We start from the raw sequence: 25,201 nt of genomic DNA, 5'->3' as shown, positions 1-25,201 counted from the left end.
TCATCTATCATGAAGGAAAGCAGAAGTCTAAAATACTCAAAAGTGACCATCACTGTAACAATATTTTTCACATCTCTGCCATTCACAAAATCAAATATTTAATGGAAACATTTATTTATTTATTTTTAACAAACAATAACCTAAAAAAATTAATCTCATGTTTCGAATGATTGTCCAGGTATTATGCAGCCTGCACTAAATGTGAGAGACACCTGTCAGTTTCTGGCTTTCCTTTTACCTCATGTAACTGTTAATAACTATGAAACTCTTATTAATGTAACGTCATCTGTTACATTTATGTTTTAGTGCAGCACAGAATTAAACTTCAAACTACAACAATATCATGACACTTGCAATTTTCAAAAATGTTTCTATTTTGCAATTTTCTAATTTTTTATATAATCAGCATGCAAAATTGAAAGTTGAATTGAGATATTTACAGTAAATATTTACTTGAATTTAATAGTATTCATAATGTTTGGTATGCTCCTCTTTTACTTTAATGACAGCAAGATGGCATGAAAAAAACCTGATGATCCATGTTCTCAATTAAATTCAAAGTGGCTTTATTGGCATGACTGTAAACAATACAATATTGCCAATTATTCTCCCTGCATTCTTAGATAACGTTTCAAAACGCATCTTGTACAGTACAGAATTGTCACAAATTTGATTATTGACCTAGAAATTCCAGAATCTTACATTTTTCTTACTCATTTAAAAAGCTTGGTTTTTAAAATCCTAAAACTTCATTCATTTCCAGGTTTAAATTACTTTTTGAATAACAGCTTTTCAATGTGGACTTTTAAGCCCCACTGTATCTATTTGAGACTTTGCATATCGAGTCACTATATGTTTATTACTCTTTTTTTCATTAAGAGTTACAGCTTTAACTTAATGTTTAAATATCCCAATAAATACATAACATACTAAATACATTACATCATATAGGACAAAAGGTTATGAATAAAAACGTGTATTAACCTGCATACACATCCTAAAGGATTATATCATGATATTTTGTTATATCTTTCCAGCAAGTGCCGCTACGACTTTATCAATCACTCTGGAGTCCAAATATGCAATTATTCCCCCCTGGTTTGCCCATTTCTCTACACCTTGACCTCCATTATGGGGCTCGTGGTAGGTCAGTTCAGCTCCACGTGTCATGTTTCCGTTAGTGTGAGCGTGAAGACACTCGCTGAGGTTCAACACACCACCGCCCAGCGCCCGCAGCACCGCATGAGGAGCGCAGCAGTCCCATTTAAATGTGCTACCTTCTGACAGTACGTACACATCCACCAGGCCCTGGATCACACACAAAATCTTGTAGCCCGCGCCGGATGCATACATCAGCGCGCCATTGGCAAGTGGTTCTAGCGCATCCTTCACTGCCGGTCTCTCGCTTGAGCTGAGCAGTATTGACACATGACCGCTCTTCTGTTGAAATGGCAATATCCGCTCCGTCAATGAGCAAACGTTTACATCTTCATACGACACACCCCAGACATGCTGGCCCTTCCATCTACAATCAACAGAAAATTGACATTTTTAGTCTTTAAACCAGGGCTACTCAACTCTAAAAATCGAAAAATCTATAGCCTCGAGAGCCACATTCTTCATTTTTATAATTATTATGAGTTAAACACGCATGTATGTGTGTGTGTTCAGGTTTCACTATATTTGTGAGTGCCACATTATTTTAAATGTCCTCACTAATATAGTGAAAGTTGTTGAAAACCCACTAGTGAGGATATTTTAGGTGGCCCTCACTAGTTAAAAATAAATAAATAAGGCTCATAAATCGGCCAAATCATGTTTAGCTTTAAATCTACTGACGTACACAGGTTTCTGTGATGGTTAGGCTTAGGGGTAGGTAATAGAAAATAGCATTAGCTTTATGAAATCAATGGAAGTCAAAGTAAGATGCTCTTATATAGTGAAACAAACGTCTGTGTGTGTGTGGTAAAAGGAACAGTTCACAATTCTCTCATCATTTACTCACCATCATCCCAGAGATTCTTCATTGTGCTGAACACAAACAATGATTTTTAGAGGAATATTTCAGCTCTGTAGGTCAATGCAAGTGAAGGGGTAACAACATTTTGAAGCTCCAAAAACTACATAAAGGCAGCATAAAAGTAATCCATAAGACTCCAGTGGTTAAATCAGTCTTCAGAATTGATATGATAGGTGTGTGTGAAAAACAGTCCTTTTTTACTATTAATTATTTTCCCTGCCAGAAGGTGGCAATAGGCAAAGACAGAAGATGAGTGTGAAAGTGGATATTTAAAGGAATTAAAATATTGATCTGATTCTCACCCACACTTATATAGCTTCTGAAGATATGAATTTAACCACTGGAATTTTTTAATGCTGCCTTTATGTGCTTTTGGAGCTTCAAAATGTTGTTACCCAGTCACTTGCATAATGAGGACCAACAGAGCTTAATTTTCTTTCTCTAATTTTTGATTGTGTTCAGCAGAAGAATGTCAAACACATTTTTGATGGCCTGAGGGTGAGTAAATTATGACATTTTCATTTTTAGGTGCATAAGTGCATCGCAGAATCCTTGCAAAAATAAAAGAAAAATAAAAGAGGGATCATAAGAATTGCATTTTAATTGCATCATGATGAAGCTATTTGAAAACAGATATTTACATATATTCCATAAGACAAGATAAATAAAAATGATCCTGTTCAAAAGCTTACATCCAAAAGAACTTGGTTCTTAAAGCGGTGTTGCTTTCTCAATGAATAATAACTGTTTGAGTTACTTGCTTTGTCAGTGAATCTGCCCAATGTTCTAAAGAAAAATAATCCAGGTACTTCATGTTTTTTGGTTTCCCAGAAACTTCAGCACAATTGAGTTCTTCCAAACAGTTCACTATGATGTTGTCACCCAGCTTTTGACACTTGGAACAATAAATAGACTCAAACAACTATTAAGGACCAAGTATTCAAGAAGGCAACACACTATGTAAAGAACAAAAGGGAAGTAAACTTTTGAACAGGATGCTTTGTGTAAATTTTTATTATTTTGTCTTGTGGGATGTGTAAATATCTGTTATGTTGTTTTTGTACTACATAACCAAAAATATAATATTTTTTATCTCTTAAGAGAGAGAGAGAGAGAGAGAGATTGACAACGACACCTCCCATATGAGATTTGCCACAGCTTATTGACTGCGTCTTTAAACAATGTTGAGGGTCTGTATAGTGACATGCAAAGCTTTTGCACAAGCTGCAAAATTTGAATCAAGATTTGCACTCTTACCCTTTACCCTTGGAGTCTTTGCGGTTGAATGGCTGGTTTATGACACCCATCACGGGTTGACCAGTGGCTCGTAAGTAAACCCCGATCAAAACCAGAGCACATGGCAATCCAGACAGACAAAAACCATCCTGCTCCTCTGCCTCCTTCCCCTCAATGTACTGACTCGTACCATCTGACAAGAAAATAACCCATGAGCAATTCACACACCAACTATTCATAAGGCTCATAACCCTGTTTGGACATGTGGTCTCATTCTACATGAGCTGTTTCTGATGTGCCTTGTTTCAAAAAACAAGTATTTCTTAAAAGTCTATAAATGGCATATTTTGATTCAACCACAATCTTACGTTAATTCTAATATGTTTTATAGTTTCATGTCTACTACCACTTGGTATCTGTACATTTTCATAGCATTTTCTGTGCAGACTGTGGCATAATTTTGGATTTAAAAATGGCAAAATGTATTAAACAGAGTCCTTCACTCTTATTGTTGACTGAAAGTATTAATAGATAAGCCAAAATATAGAATAAACAAACAAGCAAGATGCAGGTGTAGAACTTCTTAGAATTCAAACAATTTGCATTTGAATTCTGTGGAAATCTGCTCCACTCCTTGTGGGTGAGGATTCTGTGCAGTTCTAGTCATGAAATGGAAAGCCCACAGTAACATTTGACTTTTCTGTCCATTCAAAATGTACTTTTGGTTTGATCAGGGCTGAAAGTAGACAACACAAAATATGTGCTAAAAAATTCAGCAGTGCCAATCATTGCACACTTCTTTAACGACTCATTACTGACATGAAATCTGTGCGCAGAACTCCACCAAAAGCTCAGCAGATTTCCACAGAATTGTACTGCTAATTCCAAGAGTGTATTACTCTCAACTCTTTTTATTTAACGCATTTCACCAAATTTAAATCCATTCCATATTTCTCACAAAAATCAGTGCAGAAAATTCAACAAAGTCTGCAGGTTCCACCTGGCCTGCTCATTATGTATGCAAATACCTTTATGTCACGTTGGAATGGTTGTTCGTGTGTGCCTACTTCTTTTGGTTTTGTGAGCTATACTATTTTAAATTTTATTGAAAGGAATAGTTCACCCAAATGATCATTTTGATTCTTTTTCATTTAGAAAAAAATATTTTTTTTCCACTTTCATTGTCATTCTTTTCCATTTAATGAAATTGAATGGTGACCAGGGACAAAGCAGCTTGGACATGCATTTCATTTGTGTTCCAAAACAGAAAGTCATACAGGTATGGAATGACAAGGATGAATAAATGAAGACAGAATTATCCCATAGTTCACCCCAAAATGTAATTTCAGTGATGAAGGAAAATAATAAATGTCTTTATAACCAATGGGGTCGATCCAGATGGCCAGGTCTGCGGGGCAAAGAGACAGCTGCAGAGATTCTGCTAACTCGTCTCTCATCTGCAGGTTCTGGTGTATTGCTTTCGACAGGAGAGATGCAGCGGTCTGATCACCATCCAGAACTTTAGCCAACAGTGTTGTAGTGTCATCTTCCTGAGCACATACGGTCACAGTGATACTCTCTCCTAAATATAACATGATCACATTTAAACACAGTCAATTTGTGTTATGTTCGTAATGAGAATAACATAATCATGATTGTGAAGCAAGAGACAGTAGCATATAGCCCCAGCACATAGCCCCAGCACATTTTACACTCATAACTACCTACCAGTCTCCTGAACATTCACTCCAACATGAACACATGCCACTTTCGTGTTAATCATTCCTCAAACCCACAGGTACTAGGGCTGGGCGATAGGATGATGTAATAGTATTAGAATGGTATTTTACAAATACCCCAATGTCGACTGTGACAGTCATCGACTGATAAACAATATCGGGAAATGACAAACCATTGGGCTGGGAAGTTGTAATATATATATAGTAGTATATATGTAGTCACCATGCACTTATGTTTTTAGATACCAATCAAATTATTAAACCGTTAAATCGTTTAAAAATTAAAGAGGCCAGTTTGTGTCTATTTTTACTGAATAGCATGAAACATTTTCCATAGTGTGATGCACATTAGCTATACAAGCTGGGAAAATTGTGTTTTAGCATAATATGAGGTAAAGAATCACAATTTATGATTCCAGTATTGTCAAATTTTATTGCAGATTTGAAATCTGTTCTTTGATCGTAATCTTGACCAACCATTTTCTTTCTCCATTCAATTAGATAGGAGCTGCACTGCCATGACTGGGAATAGCCTCCCAAGAGCGTTCCAAAGATGGCCGACAGTGGACTGACTTGCTAGAAAGACTTAACTGTAATAAATGTTCTACAGCTTAGCAACTAGATAAAACAGCACATATATTAGAAATTTCATCATTAAGGAAATACAGACATTAAAAAATTATAATAATCAAGAAAAGAGAAGAACTTGAAGCCAGTTCTGCTTGGTGCAGGTTATATTTGTTCTGTTTTAAATCCTTTTTATTTGTATTACGTATTGCTTTTGTTAGGTAGGTAATAGGTTTACATAATGGACTCGGCAGTGGGGGATGACATAACAGGGATATTGCAATATTAATTTTTAATAAACATTTTGAGAAAATATCTCTTACATATCACCCAGCCCTATCAGGTACTCTCACTAAATAGTCCATCGAGACGAGCATCTTTGAACTGCTGGTTTTGGTCACTTAAAGGTTAGTCAAATTTAATCCTGACACATGATATTGTTTAGCCTTTGATTACCCATCATGCAACCACCTGCCTGCCATGTGCTGTAGCCACATCCTGACCACCGGCTCTTCCACATCTGATTTGAAAATACTTTGCATAACCCAAACCCTGAAATATGCCCCCTCACACAGACTTTGGCTAAGCCTAAATCTAACACGTTTAGCAGCCTTTGATTTTAACTTAAGAACAGAAGTGCATCTCTAATCTGTGCTTTCAGACAGTGAAATTGAGCGAAACACTTGGGAAATGAGTGAATCTCAGAAAACAAACTGTCAACATAATTCCAGTAAATATTTCACTCCAAAATCTTGAAAATTGTTTCATGAGATTCACTCAATAGAAACAGGGTGTCTCCCAAGGCTCTGTACTTGACCCTCCTGCTTTCTACATACAATAGAGTAGTGGCTCCTTTATCCAATAATACGGTCTCTTATACCACTGCTAAATGATGACATAACTAAACATACTGACCATATTAATGAATAAATAAAGTTCTTACATACACAGGGCTCCAGACTAACATTTGAGAGAGCTGGCACTGGTGTCACCAAGTTCTACAGTTGGTGGCACCAGCCCCTCATTTGGTAGCACTGGTGAGGGGTGGGGGTCTGGGGCCTATACAATTTTAAATTTAAGACAGAAACGAATAATAAATGTGCTATTATAATTATTATATTACAAAAATAATTGCAATTACCAGTAATATTGTTATTTTGACCAACTGACATGCTAACTCAGCAATAAGGCATTTGCCTTGAGTTGGGATGCAGATGAAAATTTACTGGAATTATCAACAGTAAGGTTTACTATAACATCAACTGCCTGAAGTTAACACATAATTTATATAGGTCTAAATTATTCTGAAAGTGCGATTGAGTTGGCATTCTTTAACAGTTCATTTTCATAAGGCTCTTGGAAGGCAAACAAAACTAGTTATATTTTCCTACAATCAGAGAGTATTAGCAGAGAACAAATTTTGCACATAAGGAAAACTATTCACAAATATCTAATTTGCCCTAATGAAATCTTCCCATAGTTTTTTCTTGTTTTATATTTTTTGTAACAAGAACATAGTCTATAAAACAAACTATAGCATATTTGTAACATATTTAAAAACTATAAACATTTAGAAACTGCCATAGTTGTAAAACAAAATTATGATATTCCCTCACTCCAGTAATGTAGCCTATATTAAATGTAACAGAACTATAGTAGAAAAATGACAATATTTATTATGAATATTTTTCTGCCTAAAGTAGTTATTTTTACTATAGTAAATTCAAAAGGTAATTGAAAATTGATTTTAATTGAGGTATGTGCATGTCACAGTGTTTTCTTTTGTTCATGTTAAAGCTGTTTAGAATGGCAGGCATTTTAATTTGTTTTTAAACTAGTTACTCTCTGTGGGTTTTTACCCACTTATATATATATAATAACTGGATTGCTCACGACGTCACAACAGTGAAGCTACTGCGCCGCCATCTTGGTAATCCCTAACATTCTGTATTCTATGGGTCTCAATGGGAAATCGTCTGTTTTGGGGAGTCATTTTTACCTATCCAGTCACTTTAAAAAAAAATGTTAAGTCTACATATACTGCATCACAATGCAATCTTCCCCACTGCTTATTGCAAGTTTGAGAGTGTTATGTTACTCTTTATTGCAGCATTACCTTCAGCGGTGCACGTGTTACTTCAATAGAAATAAGTTTAAGAAACTGAGGTAAGATTTCAGTAGACATTTTCAAACATATGTTTTGCAGGCTTTAAAGTTTTTATTCAGAATACATAATTATGCTTTGTATCTTTTGTTTACGTTGAACATTAATTGTGGTTATTTTCTTAGGCTACATGAATATTAGCTATGTAGCTAACGTTAGCTAAGGAAAATAACCACAATGAATAACAGTATAACTCATCAAGTTAGGTTTTGTTTTTGTCACGTTGTATATCTACTTACAGATCAACACCGGTTACATATGATGAATATAATGTGGGCTTGCATTCATTCGCTGTGTGTGATTTGTATTTTTGCAGTGCAGGACTCACTAAAGTGGACAATTGGAATTGACGAGGAGCAGGGCTGGACTGGTAATCTGGCATACCGGGCATTTTCCAGGTGGACCGATGCACTTTGGGGCCAATCAGTGTGGACTGGCCGTCGGGAGAACAGAGCGTGCCGCTGTGTCGGCAGCGATAAGCTAAAATGAACCGCCGCGTTATGCAGAACGGACCTCAAAACAGCGCCTCGATATTCAGAAAAGGACAGCGAACACCCCCTCTCAACAACATTTGGGCCAGTTGCTATGTAAAATCCCGGGCCGATTTCTTTCCCCAGTCCAGCCCTGACAAAGAGCACATGGATATTGTAGAAGGTAAACAAGGTCAATAAACAATTTCAATAAACATCCCACTGAATGTTAGATAAAACTGGAATTGGTTTGCAGCAGGAGGAAAAGCTGTATGAGGACACAGATGTCAGCTTGGCTTCACTGAAGAGCTGTTTTAACCGGTAAGAGAATAGACAACATTAGCTGAGAAAGAAATATGATACTATCAGTTTTTATTTGCAATTAAGGTACTTTTGCAACATGCAGTATAACAATAGTCTTATACAATCACTGTGTTTCAGATAGTTATAACTTTTAATGTTAATAGAAAAGTTGACCCAAATATTTAAATTCTGTCATCATATACTCAACCTCATGTCCTTCCAAATCCATGTGACTTTCTTTTGCAGAACCCCCCAAAAAGGTATTTTGTATTCCATATATGGAAAGTAAATGGTGAGGAAAATAGCTTGTTTTGGTCACCATCGACTTTCATTATATGGACAAAAACATTCTTAAATCTCATCTTTTGGTGTTCCACAGAAAAGGTCATACAGGTTTGGAAGGAGATGAGTTTAAGTAAATAGCTGTGTGTAAGGTCTTACATAAGTTGGGGTGTAAAGTTCACACTAAGGGCTTAGTAACTTACTTAGTTTGTAACTAAGACTGTTCTTAAAGCTTTCCGTAAAGCATAGTCGCATAATATGACGTTTACCTGCATTGATCCAATAAGCAGCCTTTCATATTTGAACACAGAAGTGTTAAAAAGCCTTTGATTTGATTTTGTTACGGTTGATGTTCAAACCTTGTTTGTTTACGCAACTGTCACTGTTGACGTCACAAGAGCAGCTCTCTTGAGACATATTTTGATCATTAAAATATTATTTTAATTGTTTAAAATTTTATACTTCTATATTTGACTGTTATTCATATGTTTTTGAAGCCTGAAAAGGAAATCATACCCTTATTTCATTATATGACCCAAGCAAAATTTTTATAAATGACTAAGTGAGTTTGTATGGTAATTAATCATCATATTCATGAAACACCTAAAACAGGCAATTAATCGTCATAATCACAATTATATGTTTGACAATTAATTGTCAGCCAAATTTCACAATCATGACCCCTAATTTTCATTATTAGGTTCCTACCTTGTGAACTGTTTTGATAAAAATGTGTATGAAATTTCAAACAGTGACAACAGCTTGTATCATTATTAAAAATGTGATTTCATGACATCATACAAATTGATGAAATGTTTAATTTTTTTAAAAGCTAAAATGATATTAAAATCATAAAGGAAAATATAAAAAAAAATGGCAATGTACTATATTGTGTGAATATATATGACGAGTCCCCCTCAGTTTGCTTAATATATTTTGTTAGTTATATTATGCTTACATGTCATCAAAACTCTGGCAAGTAAAAACTAAAATGCTTCTTTCTCCAACATGATTGTCATGAATGTGGAAAGGAGAAGGCAGACAGGGAATTCGGATCCAAAAGCGGTTTAATAGATAAACAATAGGATGAACACAAAACACTGGAACAAATAAAAGGGTCCTCAATGGGAAAAGTAAACTCAACACAAACTCACACACAGGTGAACACAAGTTGACAAACATCCATGAACAGCAGGGTAATCCTCGAACGAACACGAAAAGAGATAGCACACACTGACAAAGGCATGAACGAGAAACGATAACGATCGACAACGGAGAGAGGAAACGACGGGGTTTAAGTAGACAGACACCGTGATAACAAAATAAGCGACAGGTGCAGACAATAACGCTGTGACAGCGGTGATGAGGAGTGAGGAAGAAGGGAAGTGTAGTTTAAACAGAGACATTGAAACACAGGCGGACAACAAGGAAGAAATGACAGGGAGCGTGTTAGGTGAAACAGAAAACACGGGACGGACCACATGGAAACGTGACATGAACGTGACTAGAGAAACAGAGGACACAGTGAGGACAACAGGGGATCGTGACAATGATCGTAGAGGGTTGAAAGGGTCTAATTAAATGTACTAAAACTGCAAAATGCTGCATTTAAATAATATTATTACATGCGGATTCATGCAGACAGCACAAAATCTACTGATAAAAATAAAATTGCCAATCAGAATTGAGTAATTACAAGGATTCGTATTTTGTGTGGCCAAATGACAAATGGGAGGTTCGGTTCGCTGGGGTTGCAACCTTCTTTTTTGTCCTTTGCTGATCACATGCCTGTGTGTTGAAACTTGACACCGGGTGACGCATCCTGAAAACTGCACCGTTTGAATGGTTTTATGCTGAAAAGACGCTGGAAAGTTTTTTCTCTCTCTCGTAAATGTCGACGTCATACTGTATGTTGAAACGATTGATGCCTGTCACGCAAAACATGAGCTCATTGATGTCAAACTATCAGTATGCTTTTTTTATTCCATCAGTTACACCTGGTCAGAGTCTTCCATAAATATTTAGTTTATACGTAGGGTTACATCCTACCAAACTTTAATGGTGTAACGCTCAAATATTTAGTAGTGCGTAAATTGTGACTTAGTGCCCATTTACACCACAACTAGGCAGATTTGTCACCACATATCTGCAAATTTTTATTGTATTATTCAGTTTAATAGTCAATTTTTGTGTGTACTTTTTGGAAGCTTTTGTTATTGAACAAATATGTAGGATTTCCTTGAGTGTGCATGTGTCAACAAACATATTTCTGATTATGATTTAATAGATCAGGGGATTGTTGAAATAATTAAATGTGCACAAGCTGGCATGTACATACAGTGGGTACGGAAAGTATTCAGACCCCCTTAAATTTTTCACTCTTTGTTATATTGCAGCCATTTGCTAAAATCATTTAAGTTCATTTTTTTTCCTCATTATTGTACACACAGCACCCCATATTGACAGAAATACACAGAATTGTTGACATTTTTGCACATTTATTAAAAAAGAAAAACTGAAATATCACATGGTCCTAAGTATTCAGACCCTTTGCTGTGACACTCATATATTTAACTCAGGTGCTGTCCATTTATTCTGATCATCCTTGAGATGGTTCTACACCTTCAAATGAGTCCAGCTGTGTTTGATTATACTGATTGGACTTGATTAGGAAAGCCACACACCTGTCTATATAAGACCTTACAGCTCACAGTGCATGTCAGAGCAAATGAGAATCATGAGGTCAAAGGAACTGCCTGAAGAGCTCAGAGACAGAATTGTGGCAAGGCACAGATCTGGCCAAGGTTACAAAAAATTTCTGCTGCCCTTAAGGTTCATAAGAGCACAGTGGCCTCCATAATCCTTAAATGGAAGATGTTTGGGACGACCAGAACCCTTCCTAGAAGCTGGCCGTCCGGCCAAACTGAGCTATCGGGGAGAAGAGCCTTGGTGAGAGAGGTAAAGAAGAACCCAAAGATCACTGTGGCTGAGCTCCAGAGATGCAGTCGGGAGATGGGAGAAAGTTGTAGTAAGTCAACCATCACTGCAGCCATCCACCAGTCGGGGCTTTATGGCAGAGTGGCCCGACGGAAGCCTCTCCTCGTTGCAAGACACATGAATGCCTGCATGGAGTTTGCTAAAAAACACCTGAAGGACTCCAAGATGGTGATAAATAAGATTCTCTGGTCTGATGAGACCAAGATAGAACTTTTTGGCCTTAATTCTAAGCGGTATGTGTGGAGAAAATCAGGCACTGCTCATCACCTGTCCAATACAGTCTCAACAGTGAAGCATGGTGGTGGCAGCATCATGCTGTGGGGGTGTTTTTCAGCTGCAGGGACAGGACGACTGGTTGCAATCGAGGGAAAGATGAATGCGGCCAAGTACAGGGATATCCTGGACTGAAAACCTTCTCCAGAGTGCTCTGGACCTCAGACTGGGCGAAGGTTCACCTTCCAACAAGACAATGACCCTAAGCACACCGCTAAAATAACGAAGGAATGGCTTCACAACAACTCCGTGACTGTTCTTGAATGGCCCAGCCAGAGCCCTGACTTAAACCCAATTGAGCATCTCTGGAGAGACCTGAAAATGGCTGTCCACCAACGTTTACCATCCAACCTGACAGAACTGGAGAGGATCTGCAAGGAGGAATGGCAGAGGATACACAAATCCAGATGTGAAAAACTTGTTGCATCTTTCCCAAAAAGACTCATGGCTGTATTAGATCAAAAGGGTGCTTCTACTAAATACTGAACAAAGGGTCTGAATACTTAGGACCATGTGATATTTCAGTTTTTCTTTTTTAATAAATGTGCAAAAATGTCAACAATTCTGTGTTTTTCTGTCAATATGGGGTGCTGTGTGTACAATAATGAGGAAAAAAAATGAACTTAAATGATTTTAGCAAATGGCTGCAATATAACAAAGAGTGAAAAATTTAAGGGGGTCTGAATATTTTACGTAACCACTGTATTCCAGAAATGAATGCAAATGGATTATTCCATTAAGTAATGGTAAATTCATGTATGTATTTGTGTATATATATATATATATATATATATATATATATATATATATATATATATATATATATATATATATATATATACACACACATACACATACTACATATGAACACACACACACACATTATACTGCATTTTTATATTTGGTTCTTCTGGGTCCATTTTGAAGAGGTACTATCTAGTTACAATATCAACACAAAACTAGTCGTTTTTATTAACAACTTTAAAAATGGTTGATGTGCATCCCCCCCTAGAACCGATGTCACTTGCTTAAATGAGTTCACATTTACTATATAATCTAGTCAAAAAAAAAAAAAAAAAAAATTGAGTTAATAATGTTGGCAAATTATGCAGATGTATATTTTGTCAACATTATGAACAATGAGCATCAACAGGTTTAAACTATGAAGGCAGAGAAACTTTGCATCCTGTAACAATCTGCAGATGTCACTATTTGGATACTTTTGCTTTAAAAAGGGTATTTATAGACTTTGATGTTGTATTTTTACTGTTGATTATTAAATATTATGATCGCTATGCCCACTCTACATGGGGATAATGACTCATTTGTGCTTAACAGGTGCATAGTATGTATAAATTACAACCTGTGGGCACTTTTGCCACGATGCCCTCTGTCGGTAGGGAATAGTAAGATGGCCGCCAGAGCACTTCCGGTAGCTTCACCTACTGCTGGCAGTTTAGAATTCTATGAGCAATCCAGTTATATATATATCAGTGTTTTTACCACAGAAATTTGTGCAGAATTCAAATGGGTTCCGTGACTCGCGCCATATTTCTCACTGGTTCTCACAGCACTGTAATGATCTGTGCTGCGGTTGAGAGCTCGAGACTGGTCTGTGAGAAATGCACCTGCTCTGCTCTTGCGCTGCTCTGTCCAATAAACCATGATGATGATCAATCTGTGTTTCGGAAAGCGCTGTTTTGTTGCACTGTTGATGCATTTGTTGTTTGATGTTGCTAACAAAAAATGCCAGCACACAATCGTAGAGAGAGAGTTGGCCAACTCTGTAGTCGCACTAGTGTGCATTTAAAAAAACTGTCACACCGATGGGAAAAGTCAGAGTTTGCAGCCCTTCATACACACAAAAGTGTTGGGTCATATTGTTTGAAGTCTTGATGGCTCCTCCGGGCTTAGTTTAATTAACTTTTATCTTCATTCTACTTTTCCAAGTATAGTCACTTTATTAGCAACATCTGGCAAGTGAATACATATGCATTTATGTTGTCACATGATCTACATATTATACAACTGCAAATTTGCATACAATGCACAGTATGGATACTGCACACTTAACTCCTTTCAAATGTAGTATAAGTAGTAGTTAGTTTGTTTAAATCAGTTTCAATACTGATTTATCAGAGTAACTTACCATGTCCATTTTCAAATATGTTGGATTCCTCTCCATGAATAAAGCCAGTCAAATCTGGAAACTATAAGCAAGAATGAAGAACGGTAGTCATCAAGATGATATAACTTATACATATGTTGAAAATTGCATCTGATTTAAATAAAAATAATTTCAAAGAACCTGAGCACAAACATCATGGCGAATCATTTCCTGTATCAGCACATCAGCAAGCGTCTTAAAGTCCTGGACAAATTTCTTGTTTTTATCAGCTCCAGTCTTTTCTTGTACCAGCAATTCAAACAACGGAGCCTCCTGACGACAAACTCGAGCCACATCAGCAGCCTTTTCTGATACACTAATGAGCAACTGCAGCAACTCTGCCATACCTGTCAATCACACATAAGAGATGGAGATGGCTTTATAGTATATGCACAGACATAAATCATCGTATAGTATAGTATGGTGAAATACTATACTATTCAAATAAATCACTGCTTGCTCCTAGTAAATTGGTATATTATAGACCATATCCCAGTTCAGGGTTTGATTGATGCACTAATGGGTAAATGTGGTGTTTAATATTTAATTTTTGACACACAATCTTTTTTTTCTAACATGGAAAAATGTACAATGTTATTATGAGTGGATTATCTCTCTCCACATGGAATGTGAATGGGTTGGGGCACACCATAAGGAGGAGGAAGGTTATTTATTTTCTTAAACATAAGAAATTTGGGAAGATATGGGGTGGACATGGTTTGTTTAGTGCTGGCTCATGTAAGAGCAGGGGAGTCATTCCATTTATCTACAATTCAAATGTCTCACAGTGTAAAGATAAATTAGGAATTATTAGTCATTGTTGATTTAGCAGAAATTCAGGGGCAAAGGTTGATTTTGGCTAATATTTATGCACCTAACACTGATCATCAGGGCTTTTATATAGATCTTGAAGGGATATTGCAAACCGCTGGCACCCCTCATATTGGGAAGAGACTTTAATCTATTGAAGGATTCAGTTCTTGAACATAGCGAAGCAAAAGTGAGTAAGGCCCCTAGAGCAACACTGATGCTTCTCAGGATGTGTAAAATCTTGGTCTTGCAGATATTTGGAGACTCTTGAACCCATCTGGTAGGGTCCATCAGTCCATAAGATTAATTCTAGAATCTATATTTTTTTGATAAGTCCCTCATTTCATCTGTTGTTGATTGCTCAATTGGAAACTTTTTAGTCTCAGATCACGCCCTGGTGAGTTTACAGGTGAAACTCGAAAAATTAGAATATCGTGCAAAAGTTCATTAATTTCAGTAATTCAACTTAAAAGGTGAAACTAATATATTATATAGACTCATTACAAGCAAAGTAATATATTTCAAGCCTTTATTTGATATAATTTTGATGATTATGGCTTACAGCTTACGAAAACCCCAAATTCAGAATCTCAGAAAATTAGAATATTGTGAAAAGTTCAGTATTGTAGGCTCAAAGTGTCACACTCTAATCAGCTAAACACCTGCAAAGGATTCCTGAGCCTTTAAATGGTCTCTCAGTCTGGTTCAGTTGAATTCACAATCATGGGGAAGACTGCTGACCTGACAGTTGTGCAGAAAACCATCATTGACACCCTCCACAAGGAGGGAAAGCCTCAAAAGGTAATTGCAAAAGAAGTTGGATGTTCTCAAAGTGCTGTATCAAAGCACATTAATAGAAAGTTAAGTGGAAGGGAAAAGTGTGGAAGAAAAAAGTGCACAAGCAGCAGGGATGACCGTAGCCTGGAGAGGATTGTCAGGAAAAGGCCATTCAAATGTGTGGGGAGCTTCACAAGGAGTGGACTGAGGCTGGAGTTACTGCATCAAGAGCCACCACACACAGACGGGTCCTGGACATGGGCTTCAAATGTCAAACGTCTTACCTGGGCTAAAGAAAAAAAGAACTGGTCTGTTGCTCAGTGGTCCAAAGTCCTCTTTTCTGATGAGAGCAAATTTTGCATCTCATTTGGAAACCAAGGTCCCAGAGTCTGGAGGAAGAATGGAGAGGCACACAATCCAAGATGCTTGAAGTCCAGTGTGAAGTTTCCACAGTCTGTGTTGGTTTGGGGAGCCATGTCATCGGCTGGTGTTGGTCCACTGTGCTTTATTAAGTCCAGAGTCAATGCAGCCGTCTACCGGGACATTTTAGAGCACTTCATGCTTCCTTCAGCAGACAAGCTTTATGGAGATGCTGACTTCATTTTCCAGCAGGACTTGGCACCAAAAGTACACTGACACTGACACTTGACACTGCCAAAAGTACCAAAACCTGGTTCAATGACCATGGTATTACTGTGCTTGATTGGCCAGCAAACTCGCCTGACCTGAACCCCATAGAGAATCTATGGGGCATTGCCAAGAGAAAGATGAGAGACATGAGACCAAACAATGCAGAAGAGCTGAAGGCCGCTATTGAAGCATCTTGGTCTTCCATAACACCTCAGCAGTGCCACAGGCTGATAGCATCCATGCCACGCCGCATTGAGGCAGTAATTAATTAAAAAGGGGCCCAAACCAAGTACTGAGTACACATGCATGATTATACTTTTCAGAGGGCCGACATTTCTGTATTTAAAATCCTTTTTTTTATTGATTTCATGTAATATTCTAATTTTCTGAGATTCTGAATTTGGGGTTTTCATAAGCTGTAAGCCATAATCATCAAAATTATATCAAATAAAGGCTTGAAATATCTTACTTTTCTTGTAATGAGTCTATATAATATATTAGTTTCACCTTTTAAGTTGAATTACTGAAATTAATGAACTTTTGCACGATATTCAAATTTTTCGAGTTTCACCTGTAGAGGTGTTGCCACATACAGCGAAAAAGAAATCATATAGTTGGTGCTGTAATGTATCCCTTTTGCAAAATCCTGGATTCCAACAAATGTTAAAGGCTGAAATCAATGTTTATATGGATACCAACTGGTCCTCAGTATCCTCTGTGGGTGTGGCTTGGGAGGCAATTAAGGCAGTTCTTAGGGGCCGGATCATACAGTATGCCTCATTCATCAAAAAATCCAAAGCACGAGAACTCGTGGAGTTGGAAGGGAATATTAAAAGTGCTGAGGCAGAGCTGAAGTTCCGAATGTCATCTGAAAGCCTCAGTGAATTGATTTTGTATTGAACAGGGTGTTTTTGCCCTTATTTTGCTATTGCAAAGCCTTTCTATTAAACTAACCGGAGTAGTGATGTCATACACCATTATCTCACATTTGCACTCAGTAAGGACAAAAGTGTCCAAAGTTTAATTCGGACATTTATTTAGATGTTGCCTTGAGCATTTGGATTAACCCAGAATTATGTATAAGTCCCCTTTCTGTTGGTCAGAGTGGTTTGTGAGGGAGGTTAATATACTCGGTGATCTATATGAGTGGAGTGTTGAGATCTTCTGAAAATTTGATACAATATTTTAGGATTCCCAGATCTGTTCTTTAGGTATTTACAGCTGCACCATCTGCTCTGTACTGTTTTTGGGAGTAGCGTGCACCCCCCTAAAGTGGCAAATACTCTGAAAGTGGTGATTACTGCCTTTAGAAAAGGTCATGAGGCATCAGTGTATTAGTCCCGGAGTCTGGGGGACGTAGCTTCAACTTCTCTCAAGAGATTATGGGAGAAAGATTTAAACTTGGTATTGGAGGAGGGAGTGTGGACTAGGATTCTAAAAAACATCAAGTCTACATCTAGAGATGCAATGGTGCGTCTGATGCAATTTAAGATTTTACATCGATTCTATTGGACCCCCTCTAAATTATATAGACTTGGTCTCAAAGACACACCCACCTGCTGGTGATGCAATCAGAAGATGGGGTCACAACCCATGTTTTTGGGGGTGGGTTAAAGGAATAGTTCACCCAAAAGTGAAATTTTGCTGTTAATTTACTCACCCTCAGGACATTCAGATGTATCAGTTTCTTTCTTCATCAAATCCGAATTTAAGATTTTTAGGATTTCATTTCAGGCCTCCTCATTTAAACAATGCAAGTGAATGTCAATTTTTTTATTGTCCAAAATGCATATTTAGGGTGCATCAAAATAATCCACACAGTCGACAAATACATTTCTTCTGAACCCAAAGATTTATTATTTTTAAGAAACAAAACAATACTTATATACTTTTTAACTACCAATGTTCGCTTCCATACATCTCTGTGACGTGCTCATGAGAGGGATTACGTAAGCTCGTTGGTAAGGTCACGCGTGGAGGAGGCAGGAAGTGTGTCATTGTTTACAAGAGAAGGTATGTGTGAAAACTCGGTCATTATCACGCCTCCCTCGTACTCTGCGCCTCCCTCAGCACTCCGCTCCTCATCACCTGATTTCTAATTCACCGCACATGCACTTAATTAACTCGCTCATCACTGCCTGCATAATTAACTCACCTTCACGCCACTTCACTGTCAACTCTCACACAAAGGACTCTAGTTTGACTGTGCTGCTCTCATGCAGTGTTTATTTACCTGTCTGTATTTGCTCTTGATCTTCTTCGATATCTGTTTAGTACTTACCCTGCTGTTTCGCCTGTTACCTCTTCTTCAGCTCTGTGGAATTTAAACCCTGTGAATCCCTCTTCAGTTTGCAAAGCTTCTCTTCTGTGTTGTATCACCTGTACCATTGATCTCACTGTGTAAACCCTTTTAAATACAGTAAACGCTCTCGCACTTGGTCTCACTAACAACAGCTTGTGTGACTTGAATTCCCTATATTTCTGCTAAAGAAAAAGCAAAAGTAGATAACACAAAAGCATTGCTCCTAAATAAAGGATGGTTATTTACTGCAGTACTAATGTGTTTTTTTTATTATTATTATTTGGAAATAATTTGTATTTTTTTATATTGGTTTGAAATTGTTTTGGACTGTTTTGGTTGGTGAACACTGCTTGGTCTGTGGTCTCTTTTAAACAATGCCGCAATTCCTGCCTCCTCCTCCACATGATGACCTTACCACTGAGCTTATGTCATCCCTCTCATGAGCGCGCATCACAGAGATGTACGGAAGTGAATATTTGTAGTTAAAAAGTATAAAAGTATTGGTTTGTTTCTAAAAAATAATCAATTGTTTGAGTTCAGAAGAACTTTATTTGTCAATTGGAGTTGTGTGGATTATTTTGATGCACCCTAAATATGCATTTTGGACCATAAAAAAAAAGTTGGTAGAAGGCTGGGCAACATGGGATTATTTTATAAAAAATGGGGTAGGTATTTAAATTTCTTGAGGGCTCTTGGGGGGAGACAGTGTAGGGAGATGAGCAATATTGAATGTGTGTGCATTATTACTGTTTTTTCTGAATATTTTGTTGATTTATTGTTTATTTGTGTCAAGGCCACTGGGGTGTGTTTGTGTCGTGGTGGTGGTGGTGGGGGGGTGTTCGGAGGGAAAGGTTTAGGTTCATGTAGCTTGATTCTGTGTTTCCTGTTATGTTGGTTTGTCATTGCAATCAATAAAAACTGTTAATAGCAAAAAAAAAAAAAAAAATAAATATATATATATATATATATATATATATATATATATATATATATATATATATATATATATAGTTTACTATAAAACTAATCATTTACAACTAGCAAGAGTTTGTGTATGATGCTAAACTTTATGTAACAAGTTGAATTTAGTTGATTAGGATAAATTTTTTTCCTTTCTTTTTTTAAACCACCAACTTATATTTGAATGACATTTCTGTTACATTTATGAAACAATATTATTATCTTCCATGTTTTTTTGCAGTTCATCAAGAGCTTAGTGAAATGTTCTGTGGTTTGTTTTTGAAGTTACCTGAGAATGGCCATTCAGTATATAACCATCGCAGGCATTAAAGAAAATATCAAATATTTTTATCTTCAGCGGCAGCTGCTTTGAAGAGCCGTTCACACGGACACATCCGGAGTTTGGGTGCACGAACACCTGCACCCACAAACAGAACTGCCCACGATGTACTGCTTTCTTTAAATGAACTAGACACCTTAGACTTCTCTAGCCTCATCTAACTCCTTGCACTACCTCACTGACTGCTAATGACATATGCCCAGTTTAACTGATAAAGTGGTGAGTATCAGCAACTAGTTTTCAACACAACACATGCACAATTGCTCTCTTTCTGCTTTTCCTCTTTCCTCCAATCTTTGAGACTGAGCTCTCTAAAGTGCTTCTTTCAAACTGCTTTCTGTCATTCCAGCCTGATGACCCCATCTTTCAGCTTGTATTCCTGCCTACTTTTATGAGATCTCACCTGTATGATGGAACAACACATTAATCTCTATCTTGCCAAGACAGAACTACTTGTTATCCCCACCAACTCATCTATTGACCACAAACTCACAATTCATCCTGGTTAAACTACACTAACGCTAGTCATGACAGCCAAGAATCTAGGAATGGTGGTTAATGACCAGCTTAACTTCACAAATCTCATCAACCACTTGGTCTTGCAGGTTTGTACTTTACAACATTAGGAAAATTAGACCTTTACTGGCTAAATATACTGTGCATCTTCTGATCCAAGCTCTAGTCATTTCAAGACTGGACTACTGTAATGCTATGATGGCCGGCCTTTCCAGCTAGCATAATTAATCCGCTGCAGATGGTCTAGAATGCAGCAGCGTGTCTGGTCTTCAATAAATCAAAGAGGGCTCATGTTAGCCCCTCTTGATTTCACTCCACTGGAAACCTGTAGCTGCCCACATCAAATTAAAATCTGTGACTTTGGTCTTCAGGATAGCCAATGGAACAGCACCCTCTTACTTCAACTCACTCTCAGCAGTCAATGAACAAGCGGTGCCTCGTGGTCCCATTGCAACAAGGCACAAAGTCCACTTCAGTAACATTTACTTTCTCTGTTCCTCTGTGGTGGAATGAGCTTCCAACCTCCATCTGCTGAAACCATCTCAATATTCAGGAAACTGCTGAAAATGCATCTCTTCTGTGAGCATTTAACCAGCCCATACTAATGGCACTTACTATTTAATTTAACTATTTAGAAAAAAGAAAAGGAAAAATACAACAAAAACAACCATCCTTTTCTTGTCCATCTCTTTCTTCAGTGTTAGCTTTTATATCACTCTAGCTACTCAGAGAACTTGGCAGCGCCAATTTCAGCACAATTAAATGGAATTAAGCAGGTCAAGTGAAAATCAGGTCAACCTACAAAAATATCTAATTAAATGGGACAAAACCCCTGTTATGATCAAAGGATTCAAACAGACAATGTCATCATTACTATAGTTCAAGAAGTATATCTTAATGAGCCTGAATGCTTTCTACATTATGCTAATTATAATAATGCCACACTTTCTTGGAGGGCAATGATGTTACCAATGGCACCATTGTGGTACATTTTCTTAGAGATCAGACATTCATAACTCTGAATACGTAGAGTAAATGTAGAGTTGACAAAAATGGAAGCAATTGAACACAATAAGTGTATTTTATCAAATATAATGAAAAGGTGTGTTTGTGTTATGTTGTTCTACTACAAAACAATGCAAACAAATATGCAAATATCTATGAATACAATGGCTGTCTGTCTTCTATAGAGTCAAAGTTCTTAATAACAGGACGATGATTTTAAATAACTAAAAAGTAGTAAGCATGTGGCAAAGTACTGATGATTATGATATGACCGTTGTAATGACATTCAGGGCTGTAGCAAGGAATTTGAGGCCCCCTGACTGTATATTGCTCTGGGCCCCTTTTATATTAAAAAATACAGTTTAAATTTCCACCTTTCAGCCCATTAGTTACAGCCCTGATGACATTATCAGAATATGAAAAACAAATACTGATGTTGTGAGGCATCAGACAACTAACTTACAGTATAAAAACTTTATTAATATTCCTCCTGAAGCATTTGACCAAATATTAGAATTTTACACTAACTACGTTTCCATCCAAGGATTTTTTTTGCCAAAAAAAGTTAGCGCATCAAAATAAAGCTGATGGAAATGCAAATTATTGCTAAAATTTTACAAGTGTCCGTTTAACTCTAGCGCATAAACTCTATGACGATACTTCAAATATCATGAAAAATTGGTTTGGAAACACTTTTTGTAGAGAAAATTGGCATTAATGCAAAAATGTAGTGTCACATGACAGAATTTGCCCCAATAGTTAGCCTGTATTACAATGACGACAGTATACATCCTTGAAAGCCAATTTATTGTACGTGATTATGGATTATTTTAATGCATATAGATCTGATGCTGCAAACATGACACTTCCAGGAGTGGCTACACAATATCTCATATCATTCACATTAACAAGTGCAAGGAGAACAAATGAATGGCCACTGTTTACGGTTGCCATTCGTATATTTATTAAATTATATATATATATATAACATTTTCCATACTATTCAAAATAATAGACAGCAGTCATGCAATTAGCCCACAATACAAAAAAAAACATATAATTGCAGTGATGTTTAAATTTAAAAATAAATACACAATACTAGGAGGAAAGTTTAATTTTCTTTTGAAAAAATGCTGGCAAAGTTCCCTGTATTAAATTAAATAAATTACCAAAAGAAAAAAGCATTACATTACAAAAATAAATTACCAAAAGAAAACAATTTTGTTATTTTTAGACCTATATATGCCTTTTACAAACGTAAATTAGCCTTACCTTGTTCTGTTGTTCTCAGAATGTTCTACACTTTGTTCAAGACTATAAACTATCAGAACTATTTGTCCAATGCTGAGTTCACTTCAGAAAACAAGCTTTTGAACATTTTAAAAGCTTTAACCCTCTTTACATTGGATTGCATTTGCTCAGCTTCAGAAAATTTCAATTGCATTATGGCAATAAAATTCATTTGAGATGACAATCAAGTTCAGTTGGTTGTTAAAATTTGCTTGGCAAATATGCGGGACATAATGCAGTTGTGATGGCGTTGCTTTAGATTAAATAGCCTATTAAATATCAGGAATGTATCATATGTAAACGCTGATATTACACTGCATTTGTGCACACAGCATATATACATCAATGGATGGTCCGTATACTAGGACTGAATGTTTCCCCACTACTTGGGTCAGGTTGCCAGCTTGAACAGGGCCATGACTATTCGCTTTCGGGTCGGAACCTACGATAGGAGCAACATCAGGACCAATATTACGGTCCTATCAGAAGGACAACTGCTCCCTTTTGATTGCAATTCCTCATCTTCTGATTGCTTTTATTTGTGAAATTAAAATGACAGTAAGCATGCTAATTTCAATTAATCGTCTCAATACACTCCCCATTTTACCAAAACTTCGGAGGAAAAAATTAGGGACATCTGGGAGGCAAATTAGTAATAAACGCACATTTCTGTATAGAAACGGCTTAAGGGCAGATTTATTTTGTAATAAACCAAAACTTTTTTTTTTTTTTTGCTGCATGCGTCATAACGCACACCATTTTTATCGACAAAAAGGCAATTTGAATGGAAACAGGTAGAAGACGGCAAATTTCGCAAAAACGTTTTCACGCATTTTCACTTTGTCGATAACAAAATAGCGCGAAAAGTGGACGAAAACTAGGCTTCTGTTTACGTAATTGGTGTCGTTTTCTCTGAACACCCACACATCTACACAAACACACGGAGTACATCTGCATATGCGTATTTGTCAACAGAACTGGAGAGACTATCCTAATTATTATAAATAAAATATATTAAATGGAATGAACAGATAAAAGTCAATCTCTTACCACTGAAATAAATGTGCAGTGGTTTGGTGTCCTTGAGTAGAATTGAGCAGAGCGCTTCCCGTATGTCACACCGTTGTGGTACTAATCTTCAGGCTAAGCGCGTGAACGTGGATCAAACGCGCGCACCATATAATCACGTACATCAACTCTGATGAATAATGTCAGTTTGTTTTAAAGCAGATGTTTTATTTGAGTACCGGAAACGCCTAGGAACGGAAACATTTCCGCCTTCTCCTTGCGTCGAAGCAGGGGGCGGGGCGGGCTCTTTTCATTAATACGACCCCTACTGGAGCCAAACATAAATATCAGCTGAAGAAAAGTGAAACCAAACTTTTTATATTACACTGTTAGCAACTCATCACATTACAGCTCCCCTTACATCTGCAGTAATATAGTTTGTTGTGCATTTTATAAGCAGTTCAGTCTTCTGGTGTGTTATATTAAAAGGTGCATTATATAAAATGTTAAACTTTAAAGAAATTTATCATTAAAGTTAGAAATCTCCAATACTTTGATAGAATGTTCAGCATTCAAAATCAAATTGCCAGCGATGGCATAATGGCCTTTGGATACTTGATAATGTCATAATAAGGCGCAAAATCTCAGGCCCACATTTCTTCCATTTATTTCTTCATAAGAGTTCTAAGCCAAGAACCAAACTAACCAGCTCAGAGATAAACCACAACATTACACATTTTTCTTGAAGCAAAAAAGCATTTAAAAATCTGACAAAAATGTACAAGACTGTGTACTTACCGTCTTTAACAAGGGCACAATCTGCAATCCCATGAAGCACTGAATGATGCAATCGAACATAAAATGATGCAAATACATAAACTATTGTTTTTATTTTATTGATTATAAGTATAGAAACAATATAGTTTGTTTATTGTTAAATAATAAGATAGATACAAAATTCACAGTGTCATAGGAGTGGGCGGTTATTGTTTGGCAAGCTTTCTTGTTTGGCCGCATTCTCTGATTGGAGGCTCTTTCTCTGCTGGATCACAGGTAGTGTAGTTAGCTTTTAGCCATATCACCTATATAGTGCACTATTTTGGGTGTCGGCCATTTTGTAGTGGTGTCCAAATTCGTTCCCTACATCTCATTCCCTATATTTCTTCACACATTCTTTTCCCACAATGCACTCTGATTTCGAGTGTACATGCAATGTACGACCCTGACCCAAATAGCACACACTGCCATTTTTTTAATTTTATTTATTTATTTTTTTATTGCAATATTAACAAACAGAACAAGACGATACATACAAGAAATATAAACAATCTTTCAAAACAAAAGA

At 36.9% G+C, this 25,201-nt stretch overlaps 1 protein-coding gene across 1 annotated transcript; it reads right to left on the bottom strand.

Annotated features, from left to right (window-relative positions):
* Positions 1–532: 532 nt before the first annotated feature.
* inpp1 (inositol polyphosphate-1-phosphatase) lies at positions 533–24,138 on the bottom strand. The gene is made up of 6 exons (XM_052111699.1): positions 23,899–24,138; positions 14,360–14,565; positions 14,201–14,261; positions 4,638–4,838; positions 3,278–3,449; positions 533–1,525 (listed from the first exon to the last, which is right to left on the bottom strand). Exons 2-6 carry the CDS (start codon positions 14,561–14,563, stop codon positions 1,024–1,026), a joined length of 1,140 nt encoding a protein of 379 aa, XP_051967659.1. The 5' UTR covers positions 14,564–14,565; positions 23,899–24,138; the 3' UTR covers positions 533–1,023.
* Between the last annotated feature and the right edge of the window lie 1,063 nt (positions 24,139–25,201).

Source organism: Xyrauchen texanus, chromosome 39, assembly GCF_025860055.1.
Source record: "Xyrauchen texanus isolate HMW12.3.18 chromosome 39, RBS_HiC_50CHRs, whole genome shotgun sequence".
Lineage (NCBI taxonomy): Eukaryota > Metazoa > Chordata > Actinopteri > Cypriniformes > Catostomidae > Xyrauchen > Xyrauchen texanus.
The sequence above is the reverse complement of the archived record's forward strand: the minus strand, read 5'-3'. Positions and strand labels throughout refer to the sequence as shown.

What these genes read in the sequence shown, in the direction of transcription:
- inpp1 (XM_052111699.1), bottom strand. Translation starts at nt 14,563, where the DNA reads ATGGCAGAGTTGCTGCAGTTGCTCATTAGTGTATCAGAAAAGGCTGCT. An exon ending in CATATTTGAAAATGGACATG is followed by an intron (nt 4,839 to 14,200) that starts GTAAGTTACTCT and finishes TGTTATATTTAG; the next exon opens with GAGAGAGTATCACTGTGACC. An exon ending in CATCTGGATCGACCCCATTG is followed by an intron (nt 3,450 to 4,637) that starts GTTATAAAGACA and finishes TTTTCTTGTCAG; the next exon opens with ATGGTACGAGTCAGTACATT.